Raw genomic sequence first — 14,613 nt, 5'->3', positions numbered from 1 at the left:
TAAGATAAGTTAGACCTTTATTCGTCCCACAATGGGGAAATTGCCATGCTACTGCAGCAAAAATAAGTGCAAATATAAATCAAATACTCAAAAATATCTGTATAACAACAACGACGACGACAACAATAATAATAATTACTCTGTCAAACATATGAATTGCACTAGGTTATTACACAGTGGTCAATTTGGTCAATTGTCAATGTGTTGGTCAATTTACTGCATTCTTGCTTAATAAAAGTTTGAATAAAAAAAAAAAAATAATGCATATTTCCCACAAACGTTGAATGGTATTGTATATATAAAATCACTCAGTCACAAACATCACTAACATCAAGTCAGTTAGTACAAAAGTCAATATTTTCTGGAAAATATGGAATAATTTGTTTTGGCTTCAGTACAGTAACAATATCAAAAACAGTTATATAGTTTTGTAAAATACCATGCATTTTTCTAAGGTGGTCATCATATTTGGGGCCCTTGGAATTAAGAAGCTTGAAAACCTCTACGCTAGAATGTTAAGATTACGGCCACGTTAAAGCTTCTGCTTGACCTAGCGACGACATGCTTATGCAAAGTGTAGTCAAGCATGCTGTGGAATTTATAGACTGAGAAATGAAAGAAAAAGAGAGAGCTTGTGTGAAAGAAAGAGCAAAGACACTGTATAAACTCTTGATTCCATGCTGTGTGCACATACTTAGAACTGTCACACGCTGTTTGGCTAGCTTTGTGTGGTCACGCTTTGCTATGCTAATTTGACACAGATGGAAGTGTTTGTGTGAACTGGCTTCTGACGTTACATGTAGATGAAACAGTTGTGACAGAAATGCGTTAGATCGAGCCAATGGGAGCGAACGCATAAATAGCTGTGCTGAATTCAGAATCGTAGAATATTCTCCCATGACTTTCTTTAAGAATCCTACTGAGACAATGAGGCTCAATGAGATGGCACTTGGTGTCAGATCAATTCCAAAATGGCTTGACAAAACGCAATGAGATGGAATAGGACGTATGCTTTACATTTTCATCCAGTTCCGGCATCCTAAAAACATGGCACTCGCAACGTGAAGCTGAAAATCAGCTAGATGAGACCGTGGTGCTGCTTAACAGTTTTTTTAGGAACAGCATCTGTTTGATGTTTTTATTTTATTTTTTTTATTTTTTTTGTTACATTATGAATGTGTTTACTCTCACTTTTAATCTATTTTATGCATCCTTGATAAAAAAAAATAATAATAATAATAAAATAACAACTTACCGATCCCAAACTTCTGAATGGTAGTGTACACTATATACATTAAAAACAAACTATCATACATGCATTTGCAGCAATAATATAAACTCCTTTTTGTACAATCTTTCCTAAGACTGATTCAGTTTTGCAAATCAATTAATTAGGAAAGTTCATTTCAATTAACCTGTTCTTTTATGTAGCAAAATAAAATCTTAGTTGAATATCATTAGTTATTACTTTGTTTTGAATCCAATTTAACATGAACATCACTTAGCAGACACTCTCTTTGGGAGACATTTTTAAGTTTGTTATGAACAGATGGAAGGCATGCATTTATATCATTTTATATAAATTGAATAAATAAAGTGTTTGTTGTTGTTGTTTTATCAGTGGTGGCTGCAATGTGCCATAAAAATAATGTTAATATAAATTATACAAATTACAATGTGTTACATAATTAAGGAGATAATGCTTCTTAAATAGCTTCAATATAGCAACTTTTTGTATTTAGCATGTTGTATAAGTAACTAATTTGTTAAAAGAGTAGCTAAAACCCCCATCTCAGTCTATTATACAGAAAACACTCATTAGAGGAAAAGCAAGACAAAGAGAGAAATGAAGATTTGAATTGTAAAAAGTAGGTGTTTTAAAAATGGCAGTCCATTAGGGGACTTTCAGCACCAATGCTATCCTGCTGTAGAAAATATATAACCTAGGTAGACTAATTGCCAAGTTGAATCAGTAGGTAGATCATAGCCTAGCAGTCCTGGAACTGCTGCCAGGGTACCTTCAATATGAAAGGAGCATAAGAAACCTCTGCTGTCAGCGCAGCCCTGCTTATCTGCCTCCAAGCCAATTAGTCCAGTCTAGAACTTCCAGATTTCATCCCTGCAGACGCATATTAGAAAGGGGTGATCACGCTGTCCCTGCAAAGATGAACACATCAGAGAACAGAACTACCTGTGTCTATGGATGACAGGCGAGGTTGATCTCATGACAGGAGGATTCATAAGGCAAGTCATATGAAGCTTGTAGGAGATTCGATTTTTTTAGACAACAATGTCTCTGTGGCAGATTTGTTGCAAAACTAAGTGAGTTGCCAACCTAAGCAACTTTTTAGGCATTCACAGGCACATTCTCGGCAGAAAGGCTGTTCCAAGCAATAGGCAGCATTTTGGAGAAAATCTGACAACATTGCAAATGAGCCAATCCCAGTGCACTGAAACATGTTATGCATGGTTTTTTGTTGTTGCTTTTTTTTCCAAGATCATCATGGAAAAATATATAGTTTAAAGATGTTCAGCATAGTTTCTGCCTGTGTCTACTCAACGGCTTCCGTAATATTCTTCGCAACTGTTTACTTTCACCACACTGTATATGGTGATATTAGTAAAGATGCTTTCTTATACATGAAACAAGAGATTAAACACTCCAGGTTTATAATACTGAGACAGACATGTAAGAGGTTTAAAGGGAGCACAGTATGTTTTTCATAGATCTATCTCATTTTAAGGCTCTCTTAGTAGAATGAATGGGTAAGGACCTCTAATCCACAAGATCTAATTCTATACAAAACAATCTGATTTAAAACAATATAATGTGTGTGTGTGTGTGTGAGAACAAAAAAACAATAATAATAAATTCAAGCCTTTTTAGTGACATTATTTCCCTTAAATTCTCATTACCAACCTTTGCATTTGTTTAAAAAAATTTGTTTTTTTGTAAACATTATTCTCAATAAATTACTCCAATATAATTTTAAAACCAAATAAAGCATATGTAAGAGATAGTACAACCAATAATACCATACTGTATAAATGTATACATACAAATATATACACTGTTTTGTATTACTGTAAAGAGAATTTGGGGAAATTGTCACTAACAAACTAACTAGATAAAAACAAACAAACAAACACACAAATAAACAAACAAATAAACAATCAAGCAAGCAAACAAACAAGTAAGTCAGTCCAAAAAACAGGTGCCCTTTCATCATGAAAATACATCTTTGGTTCACTTTTTTTGTGTACATGTGATTGTGGTGGGGTGAAAGAAATAAGCTTGCCCTTAGGTTGGCAGGGGTTTTTGACAGTTTTTGAAAATATATCGAACAGCTCCTCTTTCATTCTTTACTACATGCAGGAGAACAATAGACTGGCGCCCACCCACAAAGCCTACTTCTCTGAGACAGTTTGATAAAAGTCAATTTGGAAAGCAGTGGCCCAAATCTCAAAAGGCCAAAACTGTGTATGTGTGCAAAGGAAAGACAGAGCAAGAGAGCAAAAAAATGGGGCATTTTGAAGGACTATCTGCCTAAACCACTTCATATATGGGCCATGCTGGCATGAAAGCAGCAGATCTCTGAGGTTAAGGACCAAATGTGGATCCTTCACATCTGTAGCCTGTTTTAAGCACTGTAATCCTCCATCAGAGCCTCAGAGGTGCTTTCTTTATTTGAAATAGTGACAATATGTAAATCAAAAAAACTGGTGAAAACCACAGAGTGATAAGTCACTGTTAACTCTCTTATTGATAAGAGATCATCAGCATCAATTGGGTGATAAGGGCCCTGACGAGAGCGGCACCACAGCCAGCCATTTCAGATTGACTGGATTCGTTAAAGCAATAACGCTGACTGATGCTAGATAGTCTTCAGTCATAGGCAGAGATAAGTGCCTTGTATCTGTTCAGTTTTTTTCAGCATTTTTACTATAAATAATTTTTTAATAATAGCCACTTCTTAAATAGATCCCAAATACAGGTTATAAAGAAAAAAAACATTTAATCAATGTCAATTCATCAAAATGTGATAAATTGCAATGCCTCTGAAACATTAATTTTTGACTGACATCAAGCACTTTTATTATTTTAGCATATACTGTAAAGTCCACTTGATGCAATCAATCCCTGATGTATAAAATCAAATTTCATCCTACATTTCTTTTTTTTTTTTGTGGTGTGAGTTTGGAACATGACTATTTCTTTGCAATTATTTTTGTAGCCACTAGAGGCATGCAACAAACTTCACCTTTAAAACACAAACACACACATATCTGTTGATTTTTTTCCAGGATGTGTGTTTAGGTGTCTAACGGCAATTTATTAGATTACTAATCGAGTGAGATAACAAATGGCCCCTATTTTTTTGGATATATGGAACCGTGCCATTAGGACAGATGCCGTGCAGACAGATGCCGTGCAGACAGCAGAGACCAGAGACAGGATTGCCTGAAGTAGAACAAACTGACTTTCCTATGGGACAGACTAATTATTTAGATAATTACTATCTGAACTCTTCATCTGCATAAAACTGACAGCCAGATACCACAGCTGGTCCATCGGACCCTTAACACACACACACACACACACTCTCATCTAAATCACACATGAAAACACACCCGTAATACTCACAAAGGGTTAAACCATTGATCAACTTTTGTAAATACACAGACAAACTGACTGCCACTGGGGGCGAACTGCGAAAGTAGCAGACCGTTCAAATACGGCTTTACTGTACAAACATTTTGCGCAAGCATGCAAATGTATCGCAAGCGCTTGGGCATATTTCTGAGCACAACACATGCGAACGAGCTTGCCAGTGTGAAATCTACTGAAAATTTCCTCAAAGCAATAGCCTGGTTAATTTTACTCACAAACGGCAATGTGAAGCTATACAGAGTGAGAGCAAAAAACTTCAATACTCGCAAAGTATCGGTGAGACTGTCTTTTATTAGCTGTATAGTGCAAGTGGTTCTGCCAAAATCCATTCAGCGAACTCCATCCAGCAAGCTGTTTGTACAACTCATTCTACCCACATATGTCTCCTCATCCCTGTAAAAATAGACTGTGGGTGATGTGCATAAGCGTGACGTGACATCTACTGAAAGACTGAGGTACACCAAATGTGAAGAGCAGACAGGTTTGTGTAAACAATGCATTATGACATCAAAGACCAGGAAACATGCAACACATGACAATCGAAGGTACAAAACGGGGAAATACATCTTCAACTGGAACAACTAAGCAACTGAGACGGTCAAGAAACAACAAACCTTGTCCTTCACATCCACCAAACTGAGGCAGAAAATAACATTCCCTCTACATGTTCTTATCAACTTTGACACTGATTCTTAAAGTATACGGCCCTCTCAGTCAGACATTTTCTGTAATGCAAGTTTTATTATCTGAAAATAAAAAAAGAAACTAAAAAAAGGTCATCGTTGGTAGAAGTCGGATGACCAGATGTTTTTTTTATGCTGTTGAACTATAAGGACTCTGGACAAAGACATTTTGAAACACTACAAGAAGACCCTGTCTTCTACTCTAATGCAGGAGCTCTTATCAGACAAAAGCATTTTAAAGCGAGGCAACGCTGCAATGCTGACTGCTACATTCAGGAAAATGTTTCAAACCATCCATCTTGACCAAATAAAAGAGTGCCCTCACCTGTGGAGGCCTCTAGGAGTGACCACCTATCTCAAGTCACCAGCTCTACTCTTAATAATACAGAGAGAGGGCAAGTCAAAGAGAGAGAGAGATAGAAAGAGAACACAAGTGAGAATGTAAGAGAGAAACAAACAATGAAACAGCAATAGAGAGAGAGGGGAGACAATAAGAAAACGGCCAAAAACAAGGTTGGAGGCTGTGCAAACAGCTGCTATAACTTAATGACAAAACTCGATTTCAAACAAGACTCTACCACATTACAAAAGGGCATTACATTACACATTACAGCCAACAGCATACGTTCTGCACCTGCGTGAGAGGAAACAACTCTCCATACCAGCAGGTGGCAGTAGTCTGTATTCGCCATTCAAAAAGGGAAACTGGAAAAGCTAGGAATACAGATTTATAACGAGAAGCCTTCTGTGTGTGCCCCTTTCAACTTCATTGTTTGCTTGATTTTGTCACTTAAGTTTTTGTGCACTGGTTTGCCTAGCTGAACAGCCAATCAGAGAGGCCACCCACTGACAGGCTCCGCCACTAATTCAACATCCTCAGATGGCTGAAAAGCCATGACAGGGATCAGACTACTGACAACGGTGCGGAACACACCGCAAAAACTAGGCCAACAGACACTCAACGACAGCCTTACATTGTCAGCTTGGTGTTTCTGGGCCTTTTCACAAAAGAAGAAATTCTGAAGAAAGTTAATGCTGCTCTATTCCAAATAATATAACATGAAGATGTTTAAATGATAACTCAGTTGCTAGCTATCCCAGCATGGAAAAGGGTTTGTATGAAGCTTCCAGCACTCAATCAGAGTCAATACAGACAACCCCGCTAATGCAAAGGTAGAGTTCCTCGCCCCAGGACTATCCCCACTCTTTACTTAAGGGATCCATTTCCTATCCCATATCTCAGAACAGAAATGGGAGCTCTATACACATGCATAATTCATGAGGTCTATCTTTCCTAACAAAGGTCTTACAGTAAATACACCTTCACTATGTTGAGAGTATTGACCAACTTTCTAAAACGCTTAGACACAATCTTTCTTGTGCACAAAGTATGGCATGAAGCTTCTGAGCACATCCAACCTCTAAGAGCCACTTTAGAGAGGAAAACATCTGAAGCGGGTCCATAACATCACCGTTATGAATATTGAAGAGGACTTTGGAAGTTTAATCAATGATCCGTTCGTAAAGCTTCATATTTCCTCCCTCAGTCCTGGTTACATCCTCGATTCAAAATAAATAAAATGCTGTCTGTAACTTTTGAGGTTTTTCAGTTTATCATTACTGAACTACCTAGCAGGATTCTAAGAGTCAATGTACCTCATATCATCTAATGAGCGACACCGTCACAGCGTTGAGAGCGCTCAATCTTGCTAATCAGCACCTACCATAGGGCCAGTCATCATTCAATTCAGTAATTTCCCTCTCACCAGAATGAACAAATTGGCCCTAGTCTGTCTTCAAACCACCTTGTCCCGACAGAAGGTTAATAATTCAATAATGCGTGCAAATACATGAAAAAGCAATTCAAAGTTGCCATTTTTCCTTCTCAAGCATGTCCTTACAAGCTCAGAAAGTTTATTTTCCCTGCTGACAGGACTCCTCAGACACAGCCTAACTCCACTTCATGAATATTCCAGGACATGTCAGAGGAGAACAGCAGCTATGATGGTCACACAACCCTGGAATGACTTCATAATCAATCCCATGATTCGTCTCTGCCTGTGAAGCATGAGTACATGCACCTGGGGCTCGTCCCGGCAGATACCCAATGACAAGTCTCTGCGTTCCACTGCGACAGCCACTTATTGAACAGCAAAGCAATGGATCTATCCCATCTGTCCATTGCTAGTGAAGATATACATGCACTAGCCATGTTTTCTGTAATGAGAAGCCAGCTTATTTCAAAGACGGTGTAAGGCATGAAGGACCATTTATTGACACGCTCTGAAGTGTACTGTTGACTTACTGTGCTTGACTTCTTCCCCTCTGTCCGTGGTCCTGAGGTGAGAATAGCAACTGATTACAGAGCAATAAAGAGGGATGAACTCCATTATGAACTCAATTGGTTTTGTGTTAATTACGTCTTATTTCAATAACTAGTATCGGTCGTAATATTGTTCTAAATGCTCAGGGGAGCAATAACTGACAGTTGGCGAGATACACAACATATTAGCAGAGCTGCCGCTGGAACTGAAGGATCACGCCCAATCAGTAAGACTGGTTGCCTCATGCACTTATCCCCAAACTAATGCATTCTAACGGATTCTGTGTAGCATCTTGGGTGTAATTGACCTGAGGTTAATCACACTGCTGACCTTTGAGAGACGACAGAGGAAGGTACAAGATGTACTGCACATTCGCTCTGACCCCTGGACAACAAACAATATGTTCTCTAAAAACAACCCTTTTCATAATACAGCTCTAATTCCATTAGCAATTCAAGAGAATCCGATTCCGGCTGGTTTACAAAGCCATTTATCAAACCGGCTTGTAAAGAACGAAATACATTTGGTGCACAAAGAAAATTAACTAACTGTGGCTCGGTGCATCTGTGCATATAACCAAGAGAACTTCAAGAACAAAAGGGAGGCCACCAGACCGCAATTCTCATGAGGAAAGATAATGACAGTCCTTGAAGCACACTGCTGACCAACTACAGGTTTCCTAACTTTCTTTGCCACCTGCTGGAGCTCTATTCTGCTTCAACCTGCTTTAAAAGATCAGCTATTGTTCTAGTCCCCAGGGACAGTAAGAAACTTTAATGACTTCAAACTCATGACCATTCAGCGGTTCTATCGACAATTGAGCAACTTGTTCTGACCTATTTTGAAACAGCCTGCTGGACCCCATAAAGTTATTCGACTTGGACAGGATAGTTCACATCAGGGGTCAAGTCGGGCTTTACTTCTTGTCACAACAAGTCACCCCTCTGAAACCCTACTGTAAGATTTATAACCAAATGACAACCTTGAATGGGAGGTAAACACTAAACTAGCCTCAGTGTGGTGGTCTAGATCTACACTTGAATTACTGAGTCTGACCTCACTTCACCAATAACAATCTGTAACAGGCCACTCGCAAAGAAAAATGCAATATTCAACACCTTATCCGTTCAGTGGAAAGAATCAGAATATAGTCAGTTCTTTCTTCTTAAAGGGATAGTTCATCCAAAAATGAAAATTCTGTCATCATTTACTTGCTCAAATTTCATTCTTCTGTTGATCAGAAAAAGATAATATTTTGAAGAATTAATTGCAATTAATTGTTTCGAAACAATTGCTGTTATCCACTGACTATGATGATGACAGAATTGTCATTTTTAGGTTAACTATCCCTTTACTGTAACTTCTTCGAACTGAGGTCCTGAAAGCCATCAGACATGGCACCTACCTAACACACTATCCATCACCCATTTGAAACACTGACCTTCAAGACCAGCCTTTTTCGATGTTGAACCTTAATTTTATTTACTAGACAAGCATCTGTGTGTTTATTTCTGTATAAGAGAGCAATGAGTGTGAATGGACAGTTCACCCCAAAATGAAAGTGATTATTCACACTCCAATGATGAGGACCGGTTCCACTGAAAAACCACTGTAATTTGCTGCACACCAAGCTATTCTTATGCATAATGACATCTGGAAGCATGCAGGTAATTTCTATCATCTCTGCCCAGGAAAATATTCCAACCACAGACAGAGTGAATCCATATTCCCTGCAATCCTGCTGGAAGTAGAAAGCAGTTGACATGAGGAAAAAAGGAAGATGAGAGCAAAAATAGGGTGAAATGTTGATCAGGAATGCAGTGCAGCCCATACATGCTCTTTGGATGGAGCTGAAGGGGTGTTGATGATAGTGGTCCCTATGGTAGTAACAAGTCCTATTTTTTTGTCTTACAGTCATGGTTTATTTCAGAATTTCCTCTATTGCCTTCTCCACTGCAAATATTCTACTTCTCCATTCACCACCCTCTTATTTTCTGTCTGTCTCCGTCACACCCACATAGACCTTGTGGAGTATAGTGAACTCATTCAACCACCTACAAATGCACATACACATATGGAGCCCAAGTTAAGTCTTAGCACTCAGTAGAATGAAAAGAGAGGTGTTGTGGATGATTTATGTGTTTGATTTCATTCACTACATCTGAGCACACACTTTTCAGATGAGAGTATTAAATACGCCAGGGCAAAGGGTAACAGTCGGCGAGGAGTGGACATATATCATCTGAACGTCCCCAAACTAAGTCAGGAAAGCATACAGGGAGTAACGCATTGACCCTGATCAAACAACATAATAATTAGCATTAGCATTTTCATTTCCAGATAAAATGTCCAAAACATAACACATTGCTCCAATAAAGACTTGAAAATGACAACCATTGACTGACGTAACTGTTTTCTCCGATTAGCAGTTTCAGAGCATTATAGAATCAGTCCGTGTCAACTCAACTAGAGGTCCCCGCTTCAAATTTTTGATTTTGCCAAAATATAAAATGTCATGGATGAATATTTACTGAGTAATCCACTGTTTTGTAGAGGGGGGTCAAAAAGGCAATTTTCACCTGAGATTCAGAGCCAAATTACAGGGGGTTAAAAATGATTTCAGAAAGATGGCAGCACCATAATGTTACTTTTAGTTAGTTACTTAGTACTTAGTTACTTTTAGTGCATTTCTAGTTTCAACATTACTTACTCTTCAGACATTCTGCTTTAAATACAATAAGTAGTGGCTGTATACAAAGTAAGCAACATTTGGTTTTAAACAACTGAATATGGATAATATTCAACAGCCTAAATATGGAGCCTCAATGAGACCCCCATTTCTCTGGGACTGAATGATGTAGGGCCTTGAGAATGAAGATTCCAAAATACAAATTTATTAAGAACTAGAATCTAAAATCATATTCATATACGTATATTTAATACTTCTTGAGTTAGGCATGCACAATTTGGAAAAATAATATTTATGGCACTCAAGTATGTTCAATGCAGTTGTTTTGACAGAAGGAAACAAGATACATTTCTAGTTTCAACAATATTTGTTCTTCAGACATTTCTCTTTAAAAGAAAATAATGATCATATTTATGCAAAGTGACCCACATTTGGTTTTTGATCAATGAAGATGTGTACAATTTAACAATTTACTCCTGGAGCCATATTGAAATTCCAGTATCTTTGGAACTGAACCATATAGGGCCTTAAAAATGAAGACACCAAAAGGAAAGTTTAATAAGACTCAATATCTAAAAGGGCATTAAGATATATTTAATACATCTTGAGTTACAGGCATGCAAACTTTGGAGAAAAAAACTTGAAAAGTGATCTTTCCCCATTTTTGAATGGTCACCATTGACACATAATGCAACAAAGATTGCTAAAATCAACAGATTTTACTAATAGACCTACCAATCTCTGTGTAAAAGTAACATTATGATACTGCCATCTTTCTGAATTTATTTTAACCCCCTGTAATATGGCTCTGAATCTCAGGTGAAAATTGCCATTTTGACCCCCATCTACAATATAGTGGATTACTCAGTAAATATTCATCCATGACATTTAATATTTTAGCTTTCATCACTATACATGTTTATCTTTCTTCAGAAAAAATATTAGCAAAATCAAATATTTGAGCCAGAGAACTTTCTGAAATGTGGCTGATTTGACACAGAATTACCCTATATTCTTCTGAAAAGCCACAACAGGCATGTTAAGACTCCAAGCTCGTATATGCAATTTCTTTCTGCACAACGCTTAAATAACAGCTCTGAAAAAAAGGAAAACCAAAAAACAAGCATCATTAGGTCCAGTGGCAAGTAAAGCTTCATGTAAACTGTCCCGATCCCCAGAAGACAAAAATCCCTGCACATACTCAGGTAATGAGAGCAATGGGAGGGAGGTATGTGTGTTTATGTAAAATTAGCTCAGTTATAATGATGTAGCGGTGAAGAGACCATCATTAGAGAGGTCACTAAAGAAACCAGTAAGCAGAGGAGACATACAAACAAGCAGGTGAAAAGTGTATTTGTGCAGCTCCATAATGGTGCTTCAGCAGCAGCCATCTCAACAATCTAAACAGGGGTTACTCACTAGAGGAGTGCAGGGCGTCCAGTACTCTGGGTTCAGCTCGGCTCTAGAGCGAAGGTCCAGATAGTCGGGGTTCAGTTCGGTGCGGGCGCGGGTAAGCGTTCCCTTAAAAGCCAAGAAAAGGGGGTTACAAGTCCACTCAGGAAATTGGTAAACAACTTTCTCAAAGATGGGAAATGAGTGATGATATGGCTAAAATGAGAAATGTGTCAGGAGGAACCAGAAAGAGCAGAGGAAGATGGACATGGACCTCTCAGAGAAGAATAAATGTAAGAAACACTGGTTATCCGTATTGATACTGGATATGTCATATGTTAATTTCTCCAAGTTTTATATTCAAATTTGTAGTCAATTAACTTTCAGTCTTTAAAAACACAAATAATTTAATAACATAGTTAAAATATTAAAATGAAGATCCACTTTGCACACCGTACACTGTACAATGTTTGATTATTTGATAAAACAACTGATTAATTGATTGATTGATTGATTGATTAAAAAAAAACAGCGATCATCAGCCATTTCTAGGTCATCAGTCAATATATAAATTATATTGAAATAATTATTGCCTTATCACATCTGCCACAATTGTAATATCGATACTCAATATTGTGGCCAATGTAGAAAAAACAAACAAACAACAATTCGCTTTTTTTTTTTTAATAAGGTAGCTGCTCTAAACTGATTATGAATAAAGTGTTGCAAGCTGGTCAGTATAGCTGTTAACCACCATGGACCAGCCTGGACCATAAAATAACCAGTTTAGACCAGCTATCATTTTCCTAAACATTAGCTAACTACTAGCCTACGTTACATTTTCCAGTTTCATCTTTCAATTAAAGGAACCGACCCTCTTTGTGATAGACACAACCTGTTTTATTTATTTTATTTTATTTTTCTCTAGTAAGCACAAGTAGCTGACTATTTCAAAAAGCATGATGGGTCCTGCAGTTCAGCCCACACCAATTTTGCTGTTTCAACAGGTATTACAAATGCTGTGCATCACATGAGGCCTTTAAATGATAAATGACCAAACCGGGAGAATGAATGCCATTCTGTCACTTTTCATAAACTCAACAGAAAAACATATTTATTTTCTGAGAGTTTCTGACCTTCGACACCATCCTTGATATTTTACACATGAGTGTAAAATTAGGGGGCTCTCCATTTCCAAGCACTCAGTCAACTCAAAAGGTGACAAATTACAAAGCGCTTTTAGGCTGAGGCAGAACTGAAGATGTTTTCTTCTTCACGCTTTGTGTCCGAAATGATACAGACTGATTATATCTCCTTTGTAAATGAAATTGCCTTTATAAGCAGCATACGGCATTTGTGTTTGGCAAACCTCCACTGTGAATCTTAGCGAAATATCCTGCTTTCAAATCAGTCTGCCCTTTGTTAGGTAATCTGCTTTTCTCTCGTGCACACGCTTCGTCTTTTCTCTCCGTTGTTTTTTTTTTTTTTTTACATGCAATAGACGAAGGGACCCATATGAAACAAACACATATGAGTGGTGACATTCAAATGATATTACAGAGATACTCAAGCAAGGAAAGCAATCAAAAAGGCTTTGGTGGAGGCAAGGCAACCTCATTGAAATTCACAAACAAAGTGAGAGATGCTAAAACATTTCTTACTGCACAGCCATGAATTAAAACCTAAGTACTGACCTGAAAGAAAGAAACAAACAAACAAAACAAATAAAGGCTTTCATATATTTACGTGCATGGTGAACAAGGCAAGATTGGAAATTACGAAAAACGCACTAAGCATCGCATGAGATTCAAGGTCACGCAAAAAGCGTGAAACAAGCTACCCGAAAGCTATAGTTCTTTTGCTCAAATGACCTCTGTAGATATGAATACCAAATAAATGGTTTATTTGCTGCGGAAAGTGCAGTTTTTCATTTTCCATCTCGTTCCGTCCCTTAGCAATGGACCCAGCAAAACCCAGTAAACTGCAGTGATGCGAACAGTGTATGATGTATAGGGTTGGGTACCGAACTCGGTACTTTTAAGGGTACCGACCGAATTGCGTCAGTACTACCGAGTACCGATTCACGTTAAATCAATCGGTGCCAAATTCCGGTACCTGAGAACGCATCTGGGCGCATACGCTACAGAGAGAGAAAGAGAGACCCTGTGAGGTCACCCCTGCAGCTCGTTCAAACAACACAGAGGGCAAGCTGAAATGTTCTGAAGTGTGGTTACATTTCTAGGGCCATATGGTTTCTGTGAAAACGCGGACGGGATCGCAGAGTCCATTCATAAAAACGTAATTTACTCTATAGCGCGGAATGCCACGGAATTCGTAAATTTTGGACGAATAAATCAAAAGTAGCCACTGCCACTTAATTCGAATCGCGATATGAACTAGTGTCTGTGAATATTATAATGCAAAAAGATGGTTTAAACATGAATCCTGCATGTTCCGCTTGCCTCTGTATGTATGAATGGCGGAAACACGGTTTTGTTTACTACACAAATACTGAAGCACGCGTGACGCTCGCGGTGATTTCCAGCCTCTGCGTCTCACTATATGACAGCATGAACACAAAAACTTAATCTCCAGAGCTGCCGTGAGAGCCATTTCACGAGAATTTTACCGTTTCATTTGAGAAAACTATATCATCATACTGCATACACACAGAAACTTCATGGCAACCTGTCAAAATAAAAGTGCGGTTTCACATGTAACAGAAATATATTACTCTTGTATTACATTTGTACAGCATAATGTACATCTTTACATATTCAATTTTCTATCCAATTTAAATAAAACAAGTAAATGATAAAAATAAATATTACAACCAGATTAATCACTTAATTG

At 37.9% G+C, this 14,613-nt stretch overlaps 1 protein-coding gene across 2 annotated transcripts in view; it reads right to left on the bottom strand.

Annotated features, from left to right (window-relative positions):
- The window catches only part of LOC107557147 (protocadherin-9), a 285,767-nt gene that overhangs the window by 217,067 nt on the left and 54,087 nt on the right, over positions 1–14,613 (bottom strand). For both annotated transcript variants that reach the window (XM_016240481.1, XM_016240482.1), the window contains exon 3: positions 11,788–11,889. In XM_016240481.1, the coding sequence (XP_016095967.1) occupies positions 11,788–11,889 (102 nt within the window). The remainder of the gene's footprint in view (positions 1–11,787; positions 11,890–14,613) is intronic.

The sequence above is a fragment of the Sinocyclocheilus grahami genome, unplaced genomic scaffold (genome assembly GCF_001515645.1).
Source record: "Sinocyclocheilus grahami isolate Dianchi unplaced genomic scaffold, SAMN03320097.WGS_v1.1 scaffold590.1, whole genome shotgun sequence".
In the NCBI taxonomy this organism is placed as follows: domain Eukaryota; kingdom Metazoa; phylum Chordata; class Actinopteri; order Cypriniformes; family Cyprinidae; genus Sinocyclocheilus; species Sinocyclocheilus grahami.
The sequence above is the reverse complement of the archived record's forward strand: the minus strand, read 5'-3'. Positions and strand labels throughout refer to the sequence as shown.